This window comes from Camelus bactrianus, chromosome 7, assembly GCF_048773025.1.
Source record: "Camelus bactrianus isolate YW-2024 breed Bactrian camel chromosome 7, ASM4877302v1, whole genome shotgun sequence".
Classification (NCBI taxonomy): domain Eukaryota; kingdom Metazoa; phylum Chordata; class Mammalia; order Artiodactyla; family Camelidae; genus Camelus; species Camelus bactrianus.
Window position 1 is genome coordinate 75,115,498 of NC_133545.1, and position 15,308 is coordinate 75,130,805.

At 35.9% G+C, this 15,308-nt stretch overlaps 1 protein-coding gene across 1 annotated transcript in view; it reads right to left on the minus strand.

Annotated features, from left to right (window-relative positions):
* RELN (reelin) overlaps nucleotides 1-15,308 on the minus strand; it is a 444,588-nt gene that overhangs the window by 254,156 nt on the left and 175,124 nt on the right. The window contains exon 4 of the mRNA XM_010946673.3: nucleotides 2,785-2,855. Coding sequence (XP_010944975.2) covers nucleotides 2,785-2,855 — 71 coding nt within the window. The remainder of the gene's footprint in view (nucleotides 1-2,784; nucleotides 2,856-15,308) is intronic.

The following is a 15,308-nucleotide window of genomic DNA, read 5'->3' on the forward strand; positions in this document are numbered from 1 at the left end:
GAAGGATTTTCCTCGAACAGCAGTAGGGAATTTACTCCGGAGATAAACGCTCGCCTCCAATTGAGATATTGAAGGGTTTATAGCAGGGAAATGATAGAACCCTGTTTCCATCTGAGCAGCTCTGTACAGGGCACAGAGAAAGGGGAGCAGGGAAACTAGGGAGGAGCCTAGTAAGAAGTTCCCAGAGGAGGGGATGGGGCGTGATGGGAGGTGGGTCAGTGAGAACGGGAAGGAGGAGGGAGACGGAACCTTCTCTCCTATTTTGTCTTCAACTGCTGCTGACCCTTCCGGGCTTGCTCCTCTGATGCCTTTCCTAAAGACCCCAGGAAATGGGTGTGCTCCCTTTCATATCCTTATTTAGCACTGCGGGCTAGGACAGGGTCTCACAGGTCCCGGATACCTGTCTACAGAATAAAATCCTTCAGTGAATGTCTTTTAAGGAAGGGGATCGAGATCACATACCATCTACGAAATCATTTGTATGTTTTCTGATCCTTTTACTTTTTAAATATGCTTAGCCAGCAATCGTCTTGTAATAATAGCTGTCCTCAAGCTCCACAAAGCACAATTTGCTTTGTTTAAATTGCTTAATTCAATTAAAATCAACAAACCTCCCGAGTACACTGTGACTGAAGGCATTGTCCTGTGGTATATAAGACTGCCATTTTTTCCATAATACACGTGTTAGACATTCCTCATCCAGTGCGTAGGAAATTATTGCTTGTTAAATTTATGTTATTTTATTTGAGGAGATAATTAATGTTTTAATTAAAAGTAGATAGGGCCAAAATAAATAAATAGTTTATAGCACCAATTATTCTCCTTATTATTATTCCTGACAGCAGGAAGCCATCACTTTTGTTAGTATTTTTTCCATCCTATTCTGGATGGATTGATATGATTTCAATTGATTAGGTGCTGTTGAAAAGCACCTAATCAATTTTCCTCTGGTCCTGGGTTGAATAGCATTTTTAATAACATCCATGTCTACTGTCATGTAAATCATGTTTACACAAGGCTTTTTTTCCTCACTGGTTGGGAGAATTTTTTTCCCACTGATTTTTTCTTGGCTTTTTCTTTTCATTTCAAATGAACCCAATCCCAACAATTCATTTACAGTAGAAAAGACCCCAAAATCCAAGGCTTAAAGGAAATCAACTTTTGGGTAATAATAAATGTTAATGAAATTAGACATATTTTTGCTGACACTATGCATTTTTCAGGATTAATGTTCACTGTTATATGGTGTTTCACATTTTCAGTAATGTGAACATTTTTATAGACCAGAAAGAGATTTACCCTGTGATAGATTGCTGAGCCTACTACAAAGCCTATCACATTTCTGCATTCTCAAAAGTCTCAAAATACAAATCTGTTTAACTGAAGAACTCTGATAATATATTTGAAACTACAGTTAGCATGGGGTTTTCTGATTCCAGAGTTATGTATGTAGACAATCAGAAGTTTGCTAGTAATAATTTATCAAGTATCACAATACTTAGATAAAGCCATATTGGTGATGTATCTATCACTAAAAATAATAAATGGTATTTTCTTAAGCCTTTCAAAAATCCATTTGATTTTTCCTCATTTCTCTCATAAACAATTAGATTCTCCTTAGTGAAGAGTTAACTAATAGAAATTTCCTTTAAAATCAATAATGTAATTCTTAAGTTAACAAATTCCACTCCCCTAATCACTCTGTAGACAAACATTGATAATATGCCTATGATGATAGTGAAAATGGGATGACATTTACAAAGATTGGCTTCAGATGTATTCATCATCAGGATATATGTATGGCTGAGGAAAAACTTGTATTCAATCTATCAACATTTTATGACTGTCATATGCGACACACTGTACCAGGCTCTGGGGATGCAAGAGTACTAAGGCATAGTTCCTCTACTTGAGAAGCTCAGTCTCTCAAGGGTGGTATCCATCACTTTTCAGAGGGAAATTCTATGTCAACTGGTAAATGCTACAATGAAGATACAAAGTTAGGTGCAATCTCAAGAGGTAGAGGGAACAAATCTGTGTGGGGCCATGAATCCTGGTTTTCACCTTTGCATTGTGTGCATGTGTGTGCATATATGTACATGCATCTGTGAGACTTTAGTATGGGTGAGTGTCTCATAGGGTATGAAGCAGTCACAAAGCGGAAGTCACCTAATGTGACAATTTTTTTTTAATGGAGGTACTGGGGATTGAACCCAGGACCTGGCTCATGCTAACCATGCAGCTCTACCATTCAGCTATACCCACCCACCAAAGTGACTCCTTAATGTACACAATGTATTTTAAGTGATGCTGTATCTGCAAGTCTGAAAGTTACAGTGCACATAGTTGTAACAAGCATATAGATAATACACACATGATCATGTATAACATAATTAAATATTGGAAGCAATAAATAGAAACATTTTCAACAAAGTTTATAAGAAATTAAATGGTAAATTAAGCAAATATGTTTTTTGTAGAATTCCAAAATTTCTAAGATTTCTACTTCCAGGACAACTAAATATCACTTATTAAAAAAATTATGAAAAGATAAATTTTCTATTGGTTTATTTTTCTCACACTTAGTATCTTCAGAAGTTTGCAGATCTCTATCAGTAAGTACTATTCAAGTAATTATTAGAGATGTAAGGGTCAATAACTCCACTTTTTAAAGCATCATGATCAAGTAATCGTAATGACATGCTTACTTGGCACAAAGAACATAGGACCTACCGTGAATAATTCTGACACAAGCAAAAAGAAGAAGTCAAAGATGATTCTTACCTCCTTGTTCACACAACTGCTGAGCTAGAGCATCTTTGAAGATAATCTGGCCCCTGTGTGTTGCTGTAGCCCTGGAAATGAATAGGGAAAGGTTAACCCCAGTTTTGTAATAAGTGTGGTGATAATATGTTTTTTAAACTTTTTAAAAATCTCACTTTTAAATGTTATGTGGATATGATTTTTTTTAAATTAGTGCATCTGAGCAGTGATAAAAATGAACAATAGCGTCACAGCTTAAACCAAGGCACCTGGATTGAGAATCATCTTCTGGTTTTTACATTGTAACGATACTGTAACATGTGTGGATTTACTCTGAAAACAGCAGGTGAGAGCAAATTTTAGGTAGAAGAAAAAGTATGGAAAGGATGCTTATTAAAATTTATTCTTCAGGAGACCTTGATATGAAATGTTTTGTGGAGCAATAATGATATTAGCACTGGAGGAAGATGCTCTTAATGTAATTTTTTTTAAATCCATAGTGACCATAACACAGACTGAGAGTTATGTTTTTTAAATTATTTTTTAAAAAGAGGGCTATTCGGAGCCTTCATAATTACAAAATCTGTCATAATAAAACACACCCCTCCCAGGTCCAATTCACCATTTGAAGAGATGTGCATCTTCTACCTCCTCTAGTCAGAGCTGTGCACACGGTCTGGCGAAAAATAACATCCTTGCAGCAGATGTGTTATTGAATGGCTATAATAGGAACTGTCTTATTAAAGGAAGAATTATTTATGCTTTATATTTGAAGTGTTATTCCTTTAAAAAAGGGTTTTTTTTTTCTTGGCACAAAATGTATTATTTAAAAGAATTTAAAACAGAAAATGATACCTCTTTAAGAAATTTTATTTCAGAAAACAAGCCATACAAATCTTTTTAATAACTAAGATATATTAACATTAAATCTCAACTTTAGTTCTAGCCAAAGCCACCCTAGGACAAAAATAATTTGATTCAGCCGTCATTTACAGAAGATGGATTATGTACAAGGCACTGTGCTAGGTCACAAAGGGCAAAGTTTGGCCTCTGCATTTCCCCTCCGTGTGTACACCCCTCAGTCAACATCTCGTCCTTTGTCCAGCCCAGTAGGACCTCACGGTTCCCAGCATCCCCACTCCGGTCTCCACGTGGATGCACCTTCCTCCTCCACGCTGCAGACCTTTCTGGTGTCTAAGCCCCACTGGATTGTTATCATCGCTAGTGTCAGGCCCCCAGGACCTGAGTCTCTGGAAGTAATCTGGTAAACTAAGCCATGCTGAAGTCTTAACGGGTAATGTGACTCCACGCTAACATATTTCAGGGGTGAAACTGAAAATATACTTTAACACACACACACACACACACAATGGCACAGTAGTGAGAGTTTTGAATGGTGGGAGGGAGATATAATCGGAGAGAAAAATCACCAGGCAGTCTTCAAACTCATACTACATGAGAAGTTTATAACGGTAATTAAACCTTGTTTTTGTGTTTTAATCACTAGTGAAATTACAGATAAACAGATGCCACCACTCCCCCTACATATTCACATGTATTTATAGGTTTTCCATTGCCTTTAGCAAGCTGAAATGAGAGGGACTAAATATAGGGCCAGTCCAAGCAAGAAACGTGGCCACAGACTTGTTAATCAATCACAAGTTTTCCTTCCAGAGTGAGCATGGAAACTTGATTTACCTAAATATGTTTTATGATTCAAATCTCAATGAAGTCAAGAGCTTCTGAGTTCACACACTTCTAAAGCAACATGGCGATCATAAAAGTAGAATTTTAATTTGACGTTTACTTTGGAAGGGATGTATTTTCCACAACTACTAACTACCAAGAAAAGTTCTGCAACGTAGTGTTTCAATAATTGCTCATTTTGTGTTCAGATTGTAGCAAGTATATAATATTCCTAGGGTAATATTTCTCATTGGTTCATAAACTTTAGTATCATTGTGCCAGGGTATGTGTCCCATAAACACGAAGAAGCGAAAATATCCAAATAAAATTCACATCACAGAGGTTTTGCTTTTTCCCTGGATTTCAGAGATACTGAAATACATCGGTCAGTGCACAACGCCTTCTGAAGAGTCCACACCACTTTCCCCGTTAGTTTTCTCATTCATGTTCTTATTTCTGCTGCTATGGCTCAATGACTGAATTTCCAACAACCAAAGAATAATTGAAACTGAAGAAACTTTTATCATCCAGTCAAAATCTCTTTAGCAGTGGTACTCATTCTTCAAGCAAGTATTACAGAACTCCTGTATATGAAAGGAGGAGCCCCAGCTTTCCAAGTTGCTGGGTTCCTTCTCCTCACCCAGCATGCTCCCCACCACCCACTCCCCAGAAGTTCCTGGTGCACGTCTCTGGAACAGTTAGGGCTCTAAAGCAGCAGGGTTTGAAAACCACTGAACCAGTCTAACTCCCTACAGTGTACGAGCCAGGAAATGGAGGCCCAGGGAGACCTGCTCAAGGTCACACAGCCTGTTCATGGCAGACAGGGCCTGATTCCAGGTCCTGATTCCGAACCTTGGGTTCTTCCCACTGCATCCAGAGTTTCCAAAGTGTGATCCACAGTGGTACCCAGGGGTCTCGATGGGAATCAGAGGGAAGGGCAGCGGGAAATGTTTCAGGCACCATTCATTCAACCAGAGCACGTGGTTCTAATATATGTTCTAACTCTTTAATGTTGTTTGAAGAGAGGGCTCAGCAGTTCACAACCGAATGTGCTCAGTGCCATTATCTGAAGTCCTCTGCTTGAGAAAAGTAAAAGTAGTCATAATAATAATATGTCTGGTATAGGTATGTACACACACACACACAAATATATATGGTTATTATTATTACAACACCTTTTATAAATGGAAATGCCCCTGCTAGGTGCTGTTGTAAGGGTTCTACATAAATTAGCTCAGTTAATCTTGACAACGACCCTAACAGGTAGATACTATTTTTCTTATTTTCCTGGGACACAGAACTATTGTTTGACTTGCCTAGTGCCACATAAGTGGTGCTAAGCCAGGATTCAAATACAGGCAGTCTGAGTATAGAGTCCGTACTCTTAATCATGACGCTAAATTGTCACTGATTTGGGTCAAAGATTTGATGGTAGCTTTCCACCTCTTCAGAGGGAGAGCCTGTTTTCTGGATCTTATCTTTAAATTCATGCCTCTTCTAGATCATGCTCTCTACCTTTCATTCCATCGCTACACCCTTTTATTTAGCCTCCTTTTTGACAAACTTCTTTTTTCTGTTCCAGTTGGAGACTTAGCCACTTGGCCAGCAACTCCATGGGGCTTGCCTTTAAAAATACCATTCCTCTTGATTGCTTGTCCCACAGTGTTCTGAGTCTTTCTGCTTCTTAATCAGCGCAAAGCAGTTCCCTTTCAACTCTGTCACTTGTTCCCCATCAACCCCCATGACCCCTCGCATCTCTCCTGTTCTCTACCAGACACAAGAGAGCTGGATGCCGACCTCAGCCACGCCGCTGCCCAAGCCCTGGAGGGATACACAGGACACACACACATGTTGACAGATAATCACCACGTACCTCGCTTTCTTTACAAGCCTTTAAATCACTCACATAACACTTTAATATAAAAATGCCCAACCCCATGGTGGGTGCATGGTTAGAAATTTTAAGGGCCTGCCTATTAGCTTCATCTTGGGGAGAAGAAAGTATAGAAGCCCAGGTGACTGTCAAGAACACAAGTGTCATTGCTTTAAACCATGAGATGTCTGGGGAATATTGTTCCTAAGTGTGTGGCTTACGGTCAATAATGCAAGCCTACTTAGAACATATCTAAAGCTACGAAATAATTCATGGTGGCTTACCTAAAGAAGCACAGTAGTTACTTCAGATCTTCTATGGAAATATGTATCTATTTAAATCAACAAGTATTTATTTATTTATATAAAGGTACACTTAAGTATATTTACATATAATATATAAACATACAGTTAAGATAAAAATATAAATAAATATATACACTTAAATATAAATGTAAAAATATATTCAAAATTGTTAAAAGCACAGTAACTCAGAGTTAAAAGACGCTAGAGGTCATGTCCTCCAATTTTAAACCACAATATATTTTTCTTTTGTTACAAAAATATACAGCTATGGTTTATGGTGACAGGCCTTATTTGTTTTCAAAATTATCATCCAATTTATAGCTCTCTTTTGGGAGGAGGTCTATCAAATTTTTGGTGCTAATAACTATGTTAGCACTACTTGTGCTTAATTTTTCATAATTAGCAGTAATTTTTCAGAAGAGTTCAGAAAACATCCTCATTGTTCACTGTTCTGGGGAGTAGACCAAATTTCTTAAATAAGCTTCTAATAAGTACTTATCATCTTCTTGGGAGATGCATAGATTTCGAGAGCAAGTTTTGCCAACAAGAATCCTTATTAGGTAAGTAATTAAAAATTTGGGAGGGGTGTTATGATCTATCATTTGAAAAGCTCTACAGAGTCTACCAAATGAAGTAAGTTCATTATGAGCACTATATTCAGAGCTAGAAATGGCCTCTGTTATGAATTTAAAAGAATATGCCATGTTCTAATTTTAGCTGAACCCCCAGAACAACTGTCTGCCCAAGCCACTGAACAATTAGTGTGTAGTGCGGTGAGCTGCGACGCCGAGGCTCACCGTCCCTGGTGTGAGCAGTGTGCTGTTACTGACAACCTATCCGACTTTGTATTTCTTTAATCACTTAAAGCTTCAGATTCTCTATATGAGGATAGGGTTAAAAATAACAATTATTATATAACATGATAATACTCACTCTTCAGATACTTACAGTCTCTCTACCTAAACAGAACTCAAGCTTCTAGTACAGTAGGAATAGTTAATTTAAAAGAAATGATCCCCCACAAGGCACCTGTCATAATGACTTGAACATACAAGGCAATCAAAACTGTATTTTTTCAGCTTACACTTTGCTTCTAATGTGCAATATTGCCAGGTTCCAAAAAAGGAATAAAGAGGTGTTTTAATAAGGTTGTTACAATGCCTACCCAAGTGTATTGTTTCGTTATTTCATGAATCAATTTGCTCACAGATTAACCTAAAGAATCATTTTTAAACCTAGGACATCTCCAGCAGTGGGTTATTTTTCCCAGCTTTCTCTCCTGCTTTACCAGTGAGGTCTGGTACATTACTGTGTCTTGCCCACTCACAATTGGAAGGGCATTCATTAATCAGCAATCTGACCTTAACCTAGTACAATATCAGCATGCCTTGTGACAACCACCCTCCAGGAAATGTTACTAAAATGTGGAACATGGGAAAAGAGAGAAGTGATCCGAGTTTGGAAAATTTGATCTTCAAAGGAGTCAATTCACTTACAAAGATTCTTGACCGCTTTTCATCAGCGAATTACTGTACTTTCTAATTAGGTTGAGGATACAGTGCAATCTGTGGTCCTTATTAAAACATGAAAAAAATCCAAATTCTTTAAAATATATAAAAAGGAGTCATGAATAACTTCAGGGAGAAATTATTTTTATATTAAACTCTCAAACTATGCCAAGGCCATTGCAAAATGGTAAAGTTTGTGTTCGTTTTCATAATGATTTTGCTTTTCTAAGTTTTGCTGTGCTCATCGTTTTTATAATTATATCTTTTATTCTTAAGCCACAGTAGTTTTTCGTCCTGTCAAATGTATAAATACTTTCTCACCTTCTAAACACAGATTCTACCCTTAATGTTTTTATATGCTTATCCAATAATCACAAAGTCTCTATATTCTTAAAGGTCACCAAATACATGGCTTAATAATCAGGGTATAATTTTCATCAGTAAGGCAAAGAACATATAAGTAAGATCATTCAAATAGGGCTAATAAGTTAATGGTTAATGGTAACTTAACTTCCTTTCAAGAGATTCAGCAAAGTTAACTACTGAATTAAGATGTAACTGGAAGTTGAAGATTTGCAGATACTGACTAGTATATATAAAATAGATAAACAAGTTTATATTGTATAGAACAGGGAAATATATTGAATATCTTTTAGTAGCTTACAGTGAAAAGAATATGAAAATGAATATATGTATATCCATGTATGACATTGTGCTGTATACCAGAAATTGACACAATATTGTAAACTGACTATATACCTCATTGAAAAAAAGAAAAAATATTATTCTGTATAGCACAGGGAACTATATTCAATATCTTGTAGTAACATATGGTGAAAAAGAATATGAAAAGGAATATATATATGTAAATGCATAACTGGGACACAATGCTGTACACCAGACACTGACGCATTGTAATTGACTACATTTCAATTAAAAATATATATACATATAAAGAAAAGAAAAGAAAGGAAAAGATGTAGAGTTTTAATCAAAAGAGAACTACCTAGTTCTATGACTTTGGGAAGTAACTCAAGCTCTCCCAATTAATTTCCTGATTGTTTAAAAAAAAGTGACAGATGATCTCCAAAGTTCCTTTAAGCTTTAAAACTCCATGATGCCATGATTCAAGGTTAAGTGAGCATGTACACACACACACACACACACACACACACACACACACACACACACACACACAGACATTCTGGCTATGGTTTGCATCCAAAGGCTTGCTTCTCCAAATAACATGGCACATGTGCACGTGTAGCAGTGTTGAGCTACAGCAAGCTTGTACCAGCACATGAGAGGTTTTTTTTTTAACAGTTATATTTTTATTCTAATGTGTCATTTAATATAGGTATGTGTATATATGGGTTTTGCATGCATATGATATAACTCTATTACAGCTGTACCTTCTAACCTATGTACAAATACAAACTTTATCCTAGTCATTCAAGTCAGAACAGTGAGTCAAAGACTTATATCTTCATTAGTCAGCAAATTCTGTCAGTTTTATTTATTTATTCTCTTATGGACCCTTTCTCTCCATCTCCACAGCCATGTTTTAATTCAGGACTTAATAATTCATCATCTGATAAGCTGTAACACTCTCTCGCTTAGACTCTCCCTCCAGATTCATCCCCATGCCAATCCAATTTCTGCATCGTCCCAGTTTTCTTTCTAAAATTGCTTGAAACACTTTTGCAGCTCTCGATCATTTAAAGGATTCTGTCACATTCCTTAAAATGGCCTAAAAGGTCCTTCAGGATCTGGTCCCTCCCTATGTGTTCAGCCTCATCTCCTACTTCACCCTGCAAATGAGCCAGAGAGTAGTCCTCACGGGTTCCAGAGTGCACTGCTTTGTTCACGTCCTCCCCCAATTTTTCATGTCCTGTCCCCTGTGCATGGAAATCTCTTGCCAAAAAAATCTTTTATTCATCCTCTAAAATTTATACAGGAATCTCTTCCCCTTAGATCGCCTTCCTAAATCTCTCAGGTAACATTGGACACCTTCTCCAAGGGTAGTACAGCCTATTTCCTTAGCTCCAACATAGGAACTTCCTAACTTAAAGTGACTTGATTTGCAATTCAGGTCTCTCTTTTTACAGTGATTATTATCATAAATGCAAACACATGGTAAGTAACAAACTCATATTCATGACTGCCCAACACAAAATCAATGCTGATGCCTTCCCAAACCACCAAGGCCAAGCTCCTGCACTCCATAGTGAAAGGTTAACACTGTGGACAATTAATCAGGTTAAAAAGGAATTGATTGCCTGAGGGTATGATAAAATGCTGTGAATCCATATATCCCTGAACCTGGCAAGAATTTTGTCAAAGGAAATGTCTGTCCTGGAAATTTTAACAATATGCTCAGTTAAAACATTAAATAAGGACCTTTCAGTGCAAAAAAGGATGCTGTTATCTCTTCAGGGAGAGAAGTCGTTGGCTTATAGTCTGATTTCTGGGGTGCATTACTAACTCCGAGATAGAAGCATGAAATATTTTTCCAGAAAATTTAGCAGGCAATCATTGAAAAGAAAGATTATTGTTTATAATAGGACTTTAACCTCCCTTAAAAAGTGAGCAAGGCATAACTAAAAAAGATGTAATGAGTGATCTTCCTTATCCAACATTTATCATTCAAAGACTTTCAGAGGCATCCTGCATATTGAATCAGTAATAGGAATTTTCCAAAGAGATAAGTCCAACTTTGAAAGTACTTTGAATGTCCTTGGGAAAAGAAAGGAAGAAAGGAAGAAAGGAAGAGAGAAAGAGAGAAAGAAAGGAAGAAAGAAAAAAGAAAGAGAGAAAGAGAGGAAGGGAGGGAGGAAGGAAGGAAAGAAAAGAAAAAGAAAGGAAAATGAAAAGAAAGGAAATAAAAAGAAAAGTGAAAAAAAAACAGTCTGGGCTTACTACAAGAAAAAAGCCATTTTTGTACAACTAGCATTAGATTCACCCTATGCAGAAAAAATTCTTCCAAAAGGATATTTACAATACAGATTTCACATTGTTTTTATACAGAATATTTTTAAAGGTACGATTTGCGTTTTATCTCTGTAAGCAATTTTGATATTTTTAGTGTGTGACAAAAGATTATAGGAATAGAAACCCAATTCATAACTTAGGAGTTTAAACTTAGATAGTTTGACATGATTCTAGCCTAAAGTCATAACTCCTTTCCTCCTTTTGATAATTTTCCACAATAATTTTATGTTTCTGATATCTGGGAGCATCTTACTATACACATTCAACGAAATTCACCAGCTTCCCAGGAGAGATGTGGGTCATGACTGCATATGTGGGGATTTGCCAAAACACAGATGGTCTATGTTCCCCTGGTAGTTACGTTCATCTGTGGTGTTGTATGCACTCAACCAAATACAACTGGAATTCTGATTCTCACTTAAAGTAATTTCAATAACATTGCCATGTGATCCTTCACTGAAATAAAGAATAATCATTTTGGCGAAAAAGCACTGATGGTTGCAGGAAGTATAACACCAAAGAGAAGCAAACGTTCGTCACTGGCAGAATTTCATCCTTTGCTTTGTAGATCAGCAGCAAAGTGGATCGAGGGAGAAAAGATAACCTCCGAGCAGACAAAACTATGGTTTGTTTTGTCACCGTGCAAAAGGATTGCTCTCACCAACTATTAAAAGAAGCAAAGATGCCAAATTTCTCAGGATTGATCACAGAATTTTAAAGTAAGGGAAGGCTGATTGGACTGATTCCTTTGGCAGGAAGGATGACACCAGGTGCCAAACATCTTCAAACGCTCCCACTCACATGCTACGTTTCTAAAACTGAATGGGCGAGAGCTGTATATCAAGAACTGAAGGACTTTTTATTGTCTAAATGCTAAATACCTTTATGTGCATTTTGTCAAGAATTGCCCTGGTTCAGAAAACCACAAGTAATAAAATGTTGATTACAAACAAACAAACAAAGATGTACAATTTTTGTTAATGAAAAGATCATGTTCTGTCTGCCTCCACTAAATAATTATTCACAGACCCATAAGGGTTATTAATCTGATGAGGTGCTAAGATACCAGCCTGCTTTAGGAGCTCACATTTCTTAGCCTGCCCTGTTGACATATGCTCAGTGCCCAGCAAGCATTTTTTGAGCTAATCTGAATTGGGTCTTCTATGCTAGGCTACGTGTACCCTGGGCACAGAAATTTTGTCTATTTGTTTTTTACATTGTGTTCAGTCCTTGACATACAGTAACCATGCAGTAAATGTTTGTGGAATACATGATTAGTCTTATTATACGATGTTAAACACTTTAATGAGTAACCAGTAAATTACTGCATAAGAAACACCTTGAGAAAGATAGTTAGGTGATAATAATAGATGGTCAAGAAAAACGTTATTGTAAGCAAGATTTATCCCAGAAATCAGTTAACAGAAAGAATAAAAGTAAAGAAGCTAATGCATTTGCTTTAATATTGCAACATGTTTTCATGATGTAACATCTTCCAGAATATTCTTAAATCACGTGTATTCCAGAAGTGACTTCTAAAACTTCAAAACAAAAATGCTTTTCATACCATCTTTTTAAATCCCTAAAATTCATCTAAGAAAAATATTTGAGTGACTTTGCTGCTTTAACACCTTTTAACTAAGTAAAGCCTAGGTTAACTTGCCTCAGAGGCATCCTTAGGCAACACAAAGACAAAACGGGTAACAACAATAAACCAATTCTAGGCAAACCTTAGTAAAAATTATGTTATCCACTGGATAGTGAATTAACGAGTCTGTATGTTTGTTGAAACATTCCTGCTAAGTATTTAGGTCTTATCTCCGAAGGGACTGATAGAAAGAGTCCCAATTTCAGACACAGAAGGGGTGCGTGTTCTTCGTCTGGCTCTCATTATCTCCATGATTGAGGCTGTATCACTTAACTTCTGTGGGTCTCATTTTCTTAATCTATAAAGTAAACTGACTGGACCAGATAATTTCTAAGGTTCAAACAGTAGGTCTGGAATCAGAAGATGTGGGTTGGCACCACAGCTCAATGGTTTATGTTGACCTTAGACAAATGTTTATTTTTTGAGACAGGACTTAAAAACTTGAGCTACTTCTTTTTCAGGGCTGTGGTGAAAATCAAAAGAGAGTGACTCCATGAAAAGATTGTAAAAAATGTGAAGAATGATGATGATGTTCTTACCAGTCATTTTGGAAAATATTGGCATAAAATTGAAAGAGAATTAAAAAACACATATCCCATAGGATTTAGGATTAAAAGTCACTCCCTTGTCCTTTCCCCTCAAAAAGACTGTAAACTCTGAAATGTTTTATGGCTGTGATAGAGCTGATGAAAGCTCTAATGAAAGATAGGACTTCTAACCTAGGTTAATTATTCATAACAAATTAGGACAATATTGGTGTACTGATAATACTGATGTTCTTGTAAAGAAATCCTGCCAAAGTACATACAACAGTTACTTTGGAGGAAAGAAGTTATAAGGCAAGCCTCTCTTACATGCAATAATATTTAATATTTTTCTGTTCTAAAAATAATTCACATTATGAAAAATTTAAAATATAGGGAAATATTAATGTGACAATAAAATTATTTATATTCATACCTGGGAGAGAGAATCACTATTAATATTTTAGTAAACTACATAGTTCTCTAGTTTTTAAAATTAGTTTATGAATATAAAGATTTTTCGAAAATTACTTGGCCAAAAAGTAGGTATCTATTCCTTTGTATTTAATACTTATTATTAATGGTTCCTATATCATTAAATATTGTTACAACAAGATTTTGAAAGGCTAAATAATATTCCACTGTATAGCAATATTATAATTTTTTATTATACTATTGTTGGAATTTTGTTTCTAGTTTTTAGTATTTTAAATAATAGAGTAATCTTTGATCATATCTTTTATTTTTACCAACAGCTTTATTGAGATAGACTTGACACATAATATTGCATAAGTTTAAGGTGTGCAAGGTATTGATTTGATACATTTACCTACTGAAAAATGATTACCATCATAGCATTAGCTAACACCTCCATCTTGGCCATAATTATCATTTCCTTTTTATGGTGAGAACATTTAAGATCTACTCTCTTGGCAACATTCAAGTATATGACACAGTATTATTAGCTACAATCACCATGCTGTACATTAGACCCCCAGAAGTTGTTAATTTTGTAACTGGAAGTTGTACTCTTTGACAAGTATTTCCCTGTTTCCCATATCCCCCAACCCCTGGTAACCACCATTATGTTTCTCTGAGTTCAACATTCTTAGCATATCTTGCATTTTAAGATGGATTTCCAGGAATGGGGTAACTGAATTAAGGGCATAAATAATAAAACCATAATTCCAAGTAGCATTTAAGAAAACGTACACATCCCCATCAGTGTCCTAGAGAGCACCCATCCCACAGTACTTCCCATGGCACTGAGCATGATCACTCTATCAGTTTTCATTTCAAAGGCCTCATGTTACTTTTAATTCCCATCCCATATTTTGCATGTTTTTTGGTTACGTTTTTTCAGCTTTGCAATTATTTTGCATGTTTTTTGGTTACGTTGATATTTTGCATGTTTTTTGGTTACGTTTTTTCAGCTTTGGAATTATCTATTCATGTACTTACCAATTTTACCATGGGTTTTAATGTTTTTCTAATTGATTCACAAGAGCTCTTTAAATGTTAAGGTTATTAACTCCACGCTATATTTGTTGCCAATATCTTCTGCAGTTTATAATTAGTCTTTTACTATCTTTATGGTTTTTTATTTTAAAAAGTTTAAAAATTTTATGGAATCAAATCTTTCAATCTGTTGCCTTGTAATTTTTCCCAGGGTTTTAATGCTTAGAAGCTCTTTCCCATTCTAAATTCACTTAACTAGTTGCTTGCATCCATTTTCTTTTGGAAATTTTTTCTACTCATTTGAAATTTGTTTTGTTATGAGCATTCAATGGGGATTTAAACTTATTCCTTTTCATACACTTAACAAAGTTCTTGCATATTTCATTGAATAATCTTTTATAAACCTATTTATTATGGAACCTTCTCTATATTGTGTTTCCAGTATATATCAGAGTTATGTTTTGAAATATCTATACAGTTCCATTGATGTGAAAGCCTCTGACAAATTTCTACACTAACTAATTTCCACACTAAACACAATTATACAAACAG